Raw genomic sequence first — 14,134 nt, 5'->3', positions numbered from 1 at the left:
ATATTCTGCTTGCAACTTGGACCATTTGTATTGCAACATTTGCCATGACTATACATTCTCTCTACTTTTAGGTCACATTTCTATTTTTTGGTTAACTTCAATTATTATAGTGAAATTTCTTCCATTGAATATACAGTATAATTCTTGGCAAACGTGTTGTTTTACTTCACATCTTTGGTTTATTGTACTGGTAATGCATATGATTTGTTATTCCAGTCTCCATGGGAAGTGTTTAACATCATTCCTTAGGTTTATTGTGTTTGGACTGTACTTTCAAAAGTACACTGCTGCTGGGGTTTTGTTTTGTTCTGGATGTGCTCTGTCTCTGGGCATGTTAGAGGACCGTGACTTTGTGAAGTGTGGCCTGCCTTACTTAGAAAGGCAAAATGAGATGAGGGGGGAGCATTTGGTGTTTCTGATTTATCCTTTCTACCCCAATAACTGCAAGTGCCAACACAACAATTGGCTTCATAGCCATAACACGTGGCAATAATAGGAAATATAGGTCAAAGCTATCATATGTAACAATATACTACCTTCAGACTACAAATTGTCAACAAAAGTTCAGAAGCAATGCTCTGTGACCTAACAGTGAACTTTGTGAGCAGGAATGTCAAAGGTCTCAATCATGAGTTAAAGAGAAGAAAAGTATTCTCTCCCTTAACATGTTTAAATGCCAAGATAGCATTTTTACAGGGGACTCACTTAATAAGTAAGGACTACTTTCAGTTGCAAAGGGGATGAATTGGCCAAATTTTTCACGTCAGCTATACAAAGAAAACTAAAGGTGTGGGAATGTTAAAACACAGAACTATTCCATTTGTAATGACAGATGTACTATCTGATCCCGAAGGTCGATATGTCATGGTGATGGGCAATTTATTTAATATTAAAGTGATTCTGATAAACATCTATTCACCTAACGTGGATGATAGAGATTTCAACCAAAATGTATTTGCATCAATTCCTAATGTGAACACTCATAAAATTATAATGGTTGGATACTTTATTTGTGCATTAAATCCAGACCTGTATAGGTCTTCAGATATGGTGGTGATAACATCTAATACTGCAAAAATAATTACATAGTTTATAATGGATCACAGCTACTCATGCCTTTAGTTTTTCTCGCCTCGATTATTGCAATTCGCTGTATTCTGGGATTAGCAAATCTCTGATACACAGGTTACAGCTGGTCCAAAATGCTGCCGCTCACTTTCTGGTTGGGAATAGAAAGTATGACTCTGTTTCTTCAATATTAGCTTCTTTACACTGGCTGCCTGTCAGTTTTCGAATTGATTTTAAAATCTTGCTGCTAGTTTTTAAATTGTTACATGGCCTTGCTCCTGTCTATTTATCCGAATTGTGTGTTTTACACCAGCCATCTAGAGTGCTTAGATCTTCTGGTCCGTTGTCTCTTGTTGTCCCTCGTACCAAATGTAAAACCAAGGGTGACAGGGCCTTTGCAGCTGCTGCCCCTCGCCTGTGGAACTCTCTACTCATCATATTAAGGAGTCATCTACAATTGAACAGTTGTAAAACAAGATTAAAAACTCTCTTCTTTTCGCTTGCATTCAGTGACCTTCAGTAAAACTGATGGTTTTCCTCTTTGTGATCATATAACATTATTTCTATTTATTATCTATCTTATTTTATGTTCATATATTTTATTACTATTTATGTTTTATTGTTTTTGTTTTTTCTTTTATTTTATTATTGTAAAGCACTTTGGCCGCAGCATTACTATGTTATTTTAAATGTGCTATATAAATAAATTGATAATGACATGGACATTGACAACTTATCAGATCCATACAGGTTTTTTAATCCTAACCTAACAGCATATTCCTTCTTCTCATAAGTTCATCATTGTTATTTAAGAATTGATTATTTCTTAATACAGAATAAGTTTTGCCCATTATCCTATCTTTTAAGTACAACGCTATTGTTATCTCTGACCACGCACCTTTGATCGTGGAGCTTAAATCACTATGTCTTACATACTCATCTCATAGCTGCCATCTTAACCCCATCTCATTAGCTGATGAGAACTGTCCCAAATTCATAGCCAAGCAAACTGATTATTTTGTGGAGTCATCCTCAGAGGTCTCTGCAGGAATACTCTGGGAAACTCTGATGGTATTTTTAAGAGGCCAAATTATTTCATATCTCTCATAAAAATAAATTGGAAACTAAGAAGGTGTCTGAGTTAATCAGTGTAATTACCAGAATAGATCTAGAATAAGCCAGGTCTCCAAATGAGGCAATTTATAGGAAAAGGCAGGTTTTGCAATCAGAATTTCACCACTTACTACAAAAAAAAGGAACAGCTCATCTTTAAATTGTGACATCATTATTATGAACACAGCTAAAAGACTAATAAGATTTTAGCTGAACAAATCCACAAGCTGGAAGTCCGCAATGCAATAACATCATTTACCAACACAGAGATAAACTCATTAACCATAAAATTATAAACAAAACATTTAGAGAATACTATAAGTCCTTATATTATACACAGATTAAAGAAGATAAAACAAAATCTAATACTTTTTTTGACTCAATACAGACACCACAGCTAGATACTCTTAGAGCTGTGGAACTGGATAAAACTTTGCCTCTCTCAGCATTACTACATGCTATAAATAGTTCAAACTGGGAAAACAGCCGGCCCTGATATTTATCCAGTGGAATTTCATAAACAATTTTATGCTCCATTATTATTAGCAACATTTAAACAGCTAAAGACAACAAAATATTACCTCAAACTTTTCACCAACCATTCATTTCCATCTTTCCTAAGAAAAATAATGACTTAGAAAATGTGCATCATACAGACCAGTCTCACTCCTGAATAATGACATTAAGATACTTTCCAAAGTTCTATCTAGAAGAGCTGAGAAAGTGATTCCTTCTGTAATATCACAAGACCTAAACAGATTTATTAAAGGTAGACACTTAGCTTCTCCGACATTTGTTTAATATAATATGTTCACTCTTTAAATCTTAACACCACAGAGATCTTATTATCTTTGGATGCAGAAAACGCAATATTTCAGACTCCTTTAAACTAGAATGCACTACTCAACAAGGATGTCCCCATCACCATTGCTCTTTGCAATCGCTGTTGGCACTTTACTTTCAAAATGCAGCAAAGATAAAGGAGATTTTTAGAGTAGGACTTGAACAGAAAATATCACTCTATCCAGATGATATGGTACAGTATATATCTGACCTGCAAAAGTCTGTACAGCAGTCCTGAAAGCACTAGGAGATTTTGAAAAGATATCTGAACTTAATATCAATTTGAATAGAAGTGTGCTCTTTCCAGTGAACTCTTTAGCACGCAATAGTAGAGTGGACACCTTTCCATTTATTGTAGCATATCACTTTAAATATCAAATCACAAGTAAATATAAAGCTCTTTTTCAAAAAATTTTGCTGTCTGAATGGAAAAAATTAAGCAAGTTGTGAATCCATCTCACATTAGCAGTTAGACTCAACACTGTTAAGATGAACATCCCTCCCAAGCTTCTTTTCCTTTTTTAAACCATTTCCATATACATTAAAAAAACCTCTGTTTAAGAAATTAGATTCAATCATAACCTCATTTGTTTGAAATTCTAAACATCCACACATCTAAAGGGCAACTCTACTAAGACCAAAAGCAGAAAGGGGTATTGCACTACCTAACTTTCAATTTTACTAATTGGTGGCAAATATACAGGCCATTAAGACCTGTTCATTGACAGAAATCAATGAATATACAAAAGCCTTTTCTTCTGAAACAGAATTAAATTCTTGGAGTACTTCTTTATATTACCTTCTCTGTGCCCCAGTAAATGCAAATTATCGGCAATACACTAATAATCCAATTGCTCTTCATTCACTCAGAATATGGAACCAATGTGGGAACCGCTTTAAGACAGAGAAGCATCTGTTGCACCTCTACGTGAAACTGTACCTGCCCAATTTCATCACTTTCTACTTTTTTCAATTCCAGAAGAAATATTGATCAGTATTGAATACTCAAATATCATCTCTACATTTTATAAAAACATTTTAAAGTCCCTTCCTTTCAAAGATCCCAGAGTACAATGGGGAAATGATCTTTCACGTAATATTTTAGAAAAGGAGTGGAAGGCAGCCATGCACAAAATACACTCGAGCTCCATATGCACAAGGAACTCAATAATTAAACTTACAATCTTCTCTCAAGCATATTTATCTCATTTAAAATTGTCCAAAATGTTTCTAGGGCAAGATTCAACCTATGAACATATGTTTTTGGCGTGCACCAAATTAAGATAATTTTGTACAAAAATCTTTGAATTTCAATTAGATAGCTTTGGTGTCTTAGTCACTCCTAACCCTAACAGCTGTGTTTGGTGGGCTTAAAGTGGAAAAGGACAAACAAATCTTAATTACCTTTACCTCACTACTAGTATGTAGACTTACCTTGCTGGAAGAAACCTGCTCCACCTCTTTTAAATCAGTGGGTAACTGATGTTCTAAGCTATTTGAAATAAGAAAAAATCTAATTCTCACTCAGAGGATCTGTTCAAAAATTTTGTTTGAAATATGGCAGGGTTTAATCAATAACATTTTAGAATAAGCTTCTATATTGGGGAAAATTATACTATTCCTTCCTTGCTTGCTGCTTTTAAAGATTTGCTTTGTTAGTTGGCTCTCCTGGCTTTCTTTTCAGTGGTGGTTAGGCCCTTAAATTACTAAGCTATCCTTAGCTGCAGTTTCTTTGTCCAAAGTCACTTTCTTGTTCCTAATTAGTCCCCCCATAATAATAGTAAAATTAATGAAATAATGTAATAAGGGATAATTTCTGAAAAGGAATTACCTCACTAAACAAAACTGAAATATCCTTTTAATGTTTAAGATTAATAAGAAATAGGAGGTTTTCTTAAATTACACATTACATTCATGTGAAATGCCAGTAACATACTCATGCAAAAAATAAACCAAATAGTAATAAAAAATTACCACATTGTGACTTTGTTTTTCTTAATAATATATCTATGTTTAATTTCTGAATATATTTTATTGAGATGCATACACACATGACGTATTTGCAGTGTCTTTGTATAAAGAATATATGTGTGTGTGTATGTATATATTATATATAGAATATACAGTATATTATATAAAGAATATATGTGTGTGAGAGTGTGTGTGTGTGTGTGTGTGTATATATATATATATATATATATATATATATATATATATATATATATATATATATATATATATATATATAATTTTTTATTTACCTTATTTCACTTTCCTGAACCCGACTTTCATCCAGATCTTCAATAAACTTTTCTCCTTTCATCCAGTAAATGACAGGCACTACATCTCCACTGTAGCCAAAAAAGGCTCTACATGTCAGATTGGCTGGACCACCTGCAAAAGAAAATGAAACAGAAAATTTAGTTTGTTTTTCCCATTGTGGAAACTGAAAATGTTGATAGTCATAGGTGTACTAAAGGAGGATGCCTAAACCTCTCCTGCAAGCAGAGAGAATAAATCATTTCTGCCTGGCCATTGTCAAATTGAATTCCATGGGATTTGAAGCTATGAAATGATTTCAATATAACACATTCAATTTTTTTCTTTACAAGACTCAGTGCATCTAAAAGACTATTTTTGAATCCTGTTCTGTTCCATTAGCCTTCACAGCCAACGGCTAAACTTAGAGCATACTAGGTTTTTTTTTTAAAAACTTAGTTTGTTAAAATAAGCACTCTGGGTATGTTTGTCAGTAACGCCAGTAATAACACAATTTCTCAGATTAATGTTCATCTCCTTAAAATATATTCAGATGCTCAAATATCTTACTTTGCTATAAACTTTTTGTATTCTGCTGCTCAAGGGAGAGTTAAAATATCCCACTTCAACTGCTATCAGAAACTTCTAAATAAGCATGCTGTGTTGTATTGTGTGATTGCCTATTACTAGATTACTAAAGTAAAATTATATTTTACAAACTTGGCAGTAAGAGATAAATGCAACAATCAGCATAAAGAAAACATTGCAAACAGTGACATTTGTAATCCAGTGATTATCCATCCATCCATCCATTATCCAACCCGCTATATCCTAACTACAGGGTCACAGGGGTCTGCTGGAGCCAATCACATTATGATTTTCCTCATTCTTTTGTAATACTATGAGAAATGGGCAATAGTAAATAGGCATATTTTTTCAGCCAGTCAGTTTCTCACAATTAAGGCTATAGATAGCTTCTGCAAACATTACTTTCATCATGTTATAGAGGGGTTGTAAATCATTGTTTACCAACATGAAAATACAAAATATGTATGTGATCTTCAGTTGGAAGAGTATAAATATACAGCATGTTCATTAATATCATGAAACAAAATGTGAGACAAACATTAATTACACTATGAAGAATATCACTTATTTAAATTTACTTCTAAGTGATGCTTTGACTGCTGAATTATCTCAGATTTATTAAAGCTTAATTAGGCCATGCTCATCTTCTTATAAAATGACATTCTACGTTATAAGACAAAAAATAACATTTTTAAAAATATAATTGATTTACTAAATAAGTAAGTACAAGGTTATTGATTACATCATGTATATATATTCTGTCTTCTGGTAATAAACTACAAATAAAAATGACATTCAAAAGCAGAAAAGAAAGTAAAAAAACATTCAGAATATAAAAATTCATTCAGAAATAACTGTATAATAGAAGCAAGATCTTTTTCTAACACTATAACTCTACCCTTAAAAATTTAAATTGCAGTGAATGATGCACTTTATCAAACTGCATAGCAGATGACTGTCTCAGGTATGTCAAAAGAAAAACCAAGATCCCAAATGGTACAAACAGGCCCTTGGAACATGTTAGCAACTTGGTCACTAGTGGTGTGCCATTCATACATTATTGTCTGACTATACCAAACAAAAAGAATTTAATATTAATTAAGTAGTAAATGGTACAACAAATACCAATTACTGGTACCACAAATACTTACCTGAGTTTCCGATTATGTGGTGAAGTGTATTTTTTATATTGGTTAACAGATATAATATCAAGGAAAAATATAAAATTAAAGTTAGAGGGATGAAGATCCACTCTTAACAGAAACTAAAGAAAGACACCATGTACAATATTTTTGTGGTAGTTACATGTAATTTCCGTTTAGGCAGTCAGAAATTCCTATCGGTTTTACTGAAGACACTATTTTCTACGCCTTAAACCCACAAAATGTCGTTTTCACAGCATGGTGACAAGAAAATGTATTTGTGTTTTCTATCTTAGTAAAGCGTTTCTTGTCTCATTTTATTCTTGACTCTTTGTAGGTATGTTTATAGTCAATGGTAAGCAAAGCCACAGCTTCCATGTTTATCCTTGACTTATATTATATGGGCAATACAAAAATACATTTCTGTTGTTGTTAGTTTTTTCAATGAAAGAACACTTTCAGAAGATAAGGCTGCTGGGAAATACCTCTAATATTCCATGATGGTTGAAATACATGAAAATATGTTTGTATGAAAACAAAGTTGTGAGTTTTATTAATTTAAAAATACATAAAAACATCATAGTTTTGTTAAGAAAGAGTATACGCATACAGGCAGATAGACTTCCTGCACTACACTGACATTAGGCAGTTGTTGCTGAAGTTGTGGCAAAGTCTATATATTGCACTTAGCAAAACTCCAATTCTAGAACAATTGGTATGTACTTAGAACAAGGGTCTTCATGTTTGTTGCTTGGAGCCAGCAATTGTCACAGGTTTTTGTTCCAATCCAAATTTTTTTATAAGGCATTTAGTATTCATAGCTTATTGATTGCACTGTCAATGCATTCACATACATTGTTTTTGTGTATGTGCTATATAATAGAATAATACTAGCAGTAGCTATTGCCTTTCAAGTTTTTTGCCTTGAAAGTGCAATGGGATTTTTCTGGTTTATCAAGTTATATTGCATGGGATTTTAACCATAAAACTAGAATTCACCTTAATCCTATGATGAACTTCCAGGCTCTGAATTCTTTGCAATATCACAACATTGGATAATGAATATTGGCTAGTAATGGAAAGCAGTTATTACTACATGCTGCAAGAAATTCCTCCTTTCTACAGTTTTACCAGAGTAAACTAAGTTTGATTGTAAACTAATCTATTTAAATGCATTTACACTTGATTATAAGTTAAAGCAAAATGTTTTCTGTATGCAGCCTAAAGAAAATTAAGACTGAATGAAATCCTATTTTTGGAGGATGCAATGTAAGTCATGTTTCTCATTTACTTAGTTATTTTAAGTAGTAAAATGTTTTGCTCCATTTAGTTATTAGTCTGACATAAATAAAGCAAACAAAATGCCAGAACAACATTAAACGGCTAATCCATTTAATAATGGTGAGGAAAAAAGAAAAAAAAAAAAAAGTAGTGAACCTGGGGACATTAAATTTTCTGGCTGCTGTGCTGGTTCAATAATGATGACAATTTCCTAAACATGTGCAGATTTATAGGTAGGGGAAGAGGTAGACCTAGTGATGATGTTATGGGTTTGGTGATTGGTTGGTGCCTTCAGAGACCAAGAGAAGTCAGAGCTGGATGACAGGTAAAGTTTGTATATAACTTTCAAATATTTCACCTGTGAAACCTTCAAAACTGGAACCTCATAAGGAACAAATCAACAACATGAATGTGTAAGTGGCACTTTTAATCACCACAACACTGTATATATGTGTATACCTCATTATTATTTTTTTTCTCAACAAATAAATCATTTTGAGTTCTATGGCAAATTAAAATACTATTCAGAGTTGTATGTGTGTTATTTAAACATCTTTACACATTTTAAAATATGTCTAAGTCATTTCATGTTTTAAAAGTAGTTTAAAATAAGTAAACTGCTAAATGTAGCAAACATCTTTAATAAATTTCAAGAATATCTTGAAGTGATTTGTGGAAGCTTTTGAAATTTTGCACATATTTAAATAATTCAAAAATATCTAAAATTAGTTACTTAATTTTGGTACAGAGGTCATGGTGAATTACTTTGAACTTCAGAAAATGTTGTAAATGGCAGCAGTAGCAAAGTAAAGGTAAGAAGTGCGTATGCTGTACTGTAACTAAAATGTTAGTGAACAGCAAGTACTTGGATTAATATGGACCTTAAACTGAAACAAAGTTTTTTTTTTAACTTGAGAACAATATTTACACATAAAGTGTAAACATATGAAACAAATTGCCTAGGATATTGGTTTAAACAGCATGCTGGGAAGCTTTAGCACTATGTCAAGTATTTAACAGTTTGTTTTATGCAGCATATAATTACACTGGGAGTGTGAAAGTTATATAGTTTCTCATTAATAACTATTCCTATTTAAAATGTACAGTATATAAATATACATAGGTATATGTATTATACAATCTCTTCATATTTCAAAGTTTGGACTATGCAAATAAGTTAGAAAACCAATGGCATTCCAGGAGGGAAACATGATCCATTAAATGCCTGTGCTGTAAACTTGAAATAATGTATTTATTATTCTTTGCAGTATGCTACTACTGACAGTCTGATAGCTGCACACATTTATGTAATATACAGAAATACTCTGATGCAATGCAATTAGGATGATGTGATCAATTTTGAGTTTATTAAACACAGAGTTCTGCTGCTGGCAGCAGTAATGTTAAACTGAAGTGCCAGAGGGCAAAATAGCTTCTGGCACTCAAATCAGGGATAGTGAGACATTTAAAAAATGAATAAATATGGCATATGTGCATAAGATGAGTCAAAATATTTTAACGTGAAAAAAAAAATAAAAACTTGCTGAGCTGACATGTTCAGTCTATACCTAAAGATGTCAAAAATTGTACACCACTGTACTAGTAATTGTAGGATTAGCTATATTTTTCTGCCAAGCAAGGTTTGCTGAAGTTGAAAATATATAGTAAATACCCCTACATACATTTCTCCCTCCTGCCTTTGACACAATCCCTAATGAAGCAGTCATGAATTCATTTAATTACTACTATCACTTCCAATGTTTAATACTATGGGAGACAAAGAGTTATTGCACTTTCCCCATATGCAATCACATCTGAGCATATCTTTGAGTAGGGTGCACGTGGATCGGATACCTTTTTTGATTTTCACTTTAATAGAGCAGTGTTAATCAGTCATTGGTTTATATATAACCGACTCTAGCCTAATGAAGGTTTTTTTTAATCACACAAAACAAACTAAAATGTATTTCTTCAGAAGTGCACAATACATATTTCTATTTAAAAATGTATTTGATATTTTAAATATATTTGTGTGCATTTTGTAGATTGATCTGCAGATTACAATTTAATGTACTGTAAGTGAACTTCTTCTCATGCCTCCCCAAGGGTTATATGTGATGAGTGTAGATGTGCTATGTTCTGCCTAGCTTCTTCTAAAGACATTATAAAGTTTCTTACATGCCAGACATGTTTACTTATTTTAGTATTCAAAAGAAAGGTATAAGAATTGAAAGCTCCTCCAGCCACTTCTGTAATCAATGAATGGGCAAAACCATTAACATCCATTCTGACCACACAAAGTGTTGCAGCATCTTGAAACGTTAGTTTACTCAGGTAGAACTTACTATGGTTCAATACTGTTCAAATTCTTTACTTTATACTATACAGTTAAGTCAAATACAGCAGCAATGATCAGAACAGGAACTAATAGGTCTGAACATATATTCCAGTTTTTAAAACCCTTTACTCCTAATTTTCACATATTAACTTGTACATTTTTAGACTATACCCCATAAGTAAATTCTTTAGGCCTACAATATAAGACCACCTTGAAATGAAAGCCAGCTATAAATTTCAATAAACTAATGCGAAGGGCAAGAGCCTTCCGCTGGAGACATCCCAGCAATTAACAAAACCATTATTTTATCATTTAAATGTTTTTAAATGACTTGTTAAATCTATTGTACAAACTGTTCTCCTTTCCCATTACTACAGTTAGTGTTTTCCATCTTCTTTAATTTGTAGGTGTCTGTTGTGGCAGTTTTTAGTGGACATATAATCAAAATAGTTATATTTTTGGTTCAACTGAAATTGTCAGCATTTTCCTGTGGAACGATTTATTTTCAAATTCAGCAGACTTAGGAGTTATTGGTAGAAAAAACTTTAGACAGAACCTTATTTGTCTCCGTGGAGAAATGTGACTTGTTAGAGAAGCAAAATAAATAAATACATCTACTCTGTATTTATAAAATCCTAAGCCTAAAAGTCCAACGATTTTGTGTAATGATTTTATGTGATGTTATGTGTCACGCTTTAAAATCGGGCTTATTTTAAAACCTAAATATATATGTTTGGTATCATTCTTTTCACAATTCATCGAACTTTAATGTGATGTTGCTAGATTTTCAGATTCTTATTCTATTTTTACATTATAAACTAAAAAATATCAAGAACTCACATCCTGCAAAATGAGACTTAACCAAGTGTGCCAAGAGATTTAACCACGCACGGGGCTGGAAATAAAAGTCAAAGAGTAGGACAGATGCTGTACAGGCTTTTAAATGTTCGAAGCACTGCGCGAGATGCAGATCATGCGGCATGGCAGCAGCAACAAGCCAACAGCTGACTGAACAAAGAGGATGTAAAGAAAAAAAAAAAAAAACTGTATTTGTTTCCCATTGTATCACCGTTTAAGAGTGGTTTTCAGAGGAGTGACCATGTCTCCTTGGGGGGCATTCAGCCCACCTCTTCACAACACGAGCAGCTGACTGTTCGCAGCTGAGGGTTGGGCGCCTAAGGCTACCCCTAGTATATAAATAATATGACTGTATTACGAAATCCCCTCTACTAAAATATACCAGATATACAAAAAAGATAGAAAACTTCTGTCATTATGCAGGTGTATAGCTGTTGGTATAAAGAAGTTCCAGCAGTGTTTTTGACACACTTCTGCTGAATAATTTGTTGGCTGAAAGTACTCTAATCTAGTCTTAATCAGAAAGAGAATGTGCGGCTTTGCTCATAATGGCACTTTTGTCATTTTTAGTGTTGATTTCCCTACTATCTTCACTGGGTTGAGAGTGCCTACCTTAACTGAGCATGACTTTTTAATTAACTTGTTAATTCTGTGAACTTCTTTTGAAGTCATATTATAGGCCGAGTACATCACAGCATAAAAACTGCAATGGCCATCACACAGTTGTAGAACATGTAAAGGATGTCACTGCCCATATTAAAGGAGTGAAGATTCCTAAGAAAAAAAAAATACTCTGCTCTTTCTTATGTAGCTCCTCTGAGTTACGAGACCATTCCAGCCAGTCAATGATATGGACCTCCAAGTACTTGTACCAGTACACCACATCCACTGTATAAACAGTGATTGACATAGATGCTCTTTGGTGAGGTGAAATCCAACAACAAGTTCCTTGACTTTATTGATGTTTTACTTTTGATACTAAGAAATAAAGTTCTCAACCTGATTTCTGTACTCTTTCTTATAACCCTTGTCAATACACCCCATAAATGCAGAATCATGTCATACTTTCTGCAAGTGACATGACCTGGTGATATATTTATAGTCTGAAATGTACAGAGTAAAAAAAAGGAGACAGGTCAGGCATACTTGAAATTATTGTACACTGCAGGTCTTTTAATGTAAGTGTGCATAACAGAATTTAATTTAGAATTAGTAGGCTGCTGTTTATTTCCAGACTTCTTATGAGTATTTAAAAACTCAACTTATACACTGAGAAGTAACTTTTTAGGCAAAAACCTTTACTGCAAACTCGAGAGTTTCACAAGTACCAACAGATTAATGGTATGTGCAATTAAAGTAGAACATGAGCAAGATTGATTTAAGTGATCTCGAAAGTGTAGTTGGCCCAAGTCAGCACGAGTGTATGAGGAATTGCAACTCTGTTAGGAGTTTTAACAGTGTCAGTCCTGAAAATGTGCCACCACCCTAAAAATGATCCTGTTAAATTATTTCTCGCTGTTTTCCTTTTTTTATGAACTTGTTTACTAGTCACTAGTCATATTTAAAATTAGAATTGATTTGGCTTTTCACAGACAGTAGCTATTAGAAATCAGATAAATGGATTTTATATAGTTTTTAAGCTTCCTGACAAACTGCAGTGCATGTAAACCCAATTGCCAGTTTGTGATAACTGTACTTCAAACAGGTTACAGTCTAGGATGGAGTTGTGAAGATGACCTGAAGGCTGCCTTGTATCTACAACACTTAAAACAGTAAGAGACAATGAGAAAATGAAAGTGGGGTGTATTAAATACTCCATTAATCAGCTACTTGCACTGTGACCATTTGCGTCTAAACATTTCAGTTTCACTTTACCGCAGCAATTGTTTGTCCACAGATGGCGACGGCGGCGTGCCAGTGTAAAGTAAAAGCAAGACGAAAAGGTTTTAGAACTGGACTACAATCTGTTGTGATGGGTAAAATGTCCTATTGCTATCAAATAAGATGGATGAACTGTCTGCGCTTATAGGCGACCATGGAGCATACAATTATAGTGGCAAATTGTGCTTTGCAGGGAACTAATTAAAACCTGATATACAGTAACGGACACGATTTTAATGCTGAACAGATTTTATCTTATTTGAGCAGAAAGAAACTCAGTGTGGTGTGGAAAAAAGATATGAGGGGGGCTGGTTGGGAGCATGCACTGATAGCGCATTTGCTACACCCACTACATGACAAACTGGATTGGGACCAGAGTTCAGCTGGTTCTCAGTTCTCAGCACCACACTGTACAGTGTGAGATTTTTTTTACAGTGGCTGGAGAGCCAATCCTGCCACCAACCCCCATATTTTCCCTGTAAATTGGAGGACCTGCTTGCAGTGCTGGATGCAGATTAATGTCATACCCAGGATGCAGGTTAAGGGCATTGTTCAAGAGCCCAGCAACAGAAATGATTAATTCTGTCACTAGCACTTTAATGATGACCCACTCTGACTCTGCAATTATAATATGTGGTAACTTCAGCCATGTGACTTTGGAACAAACAATGACAAATTTCTATCAGTTTGTGACCAGTCCCACTCGAGGAAATAACAAGCTGGACCTACTGTACTCAAATGTTAAAGATGCCTTTAAATACTG

The 14,134-nt window shown here is 33.7% G+C and overlaps 1 protein-coding gene across 2 annotated transcripts in view; it reads right to left on the bottom strand.

Annotated features, from left to right (window-relative positions):
- Nucleotides 1–14,134, bottom strand: part of LOC120523506 (interleukin-1 receptor accessory protein-like 1) — a 1,790,033-nt gene that overhangs the window by 206,903 nt on the left and 1,568,996 nt on the right. For both annotated transcript variants that reach the window (XM_039744882.1, XM_039744883.1), the window contains exon 7: nt 5,286–5,418. In XM_039744882.1, coding sequence (XP_039600816.1) covers nt 5,286–5,418 — 133 coding nt within the window. The remainder of the gene's footprint in view (nt 1–5,285; nt 5,419–14,134) is intronic.

The sequence above is a fragment of the Polypterus senegalus genome, chromosome 2 (genome assembly GCF_016835505.1).
Source record: "Polypterus senegalus isolate Bchr_013 chromosome 2, ASM1683550v1, whole genome shotgun sequence".
Lineage (NCBI taxonomy): Eukaryota > Metazoa > Chordata > Cladistia > Polypteriformes > Polypteridae > Polypterus > Polypterus senegalus.
The sequence above is the reverse complement of the archived record's forward strand: the minus strand, read 5'-3'. Positions and strand labels throughout refer to the sequence as shown.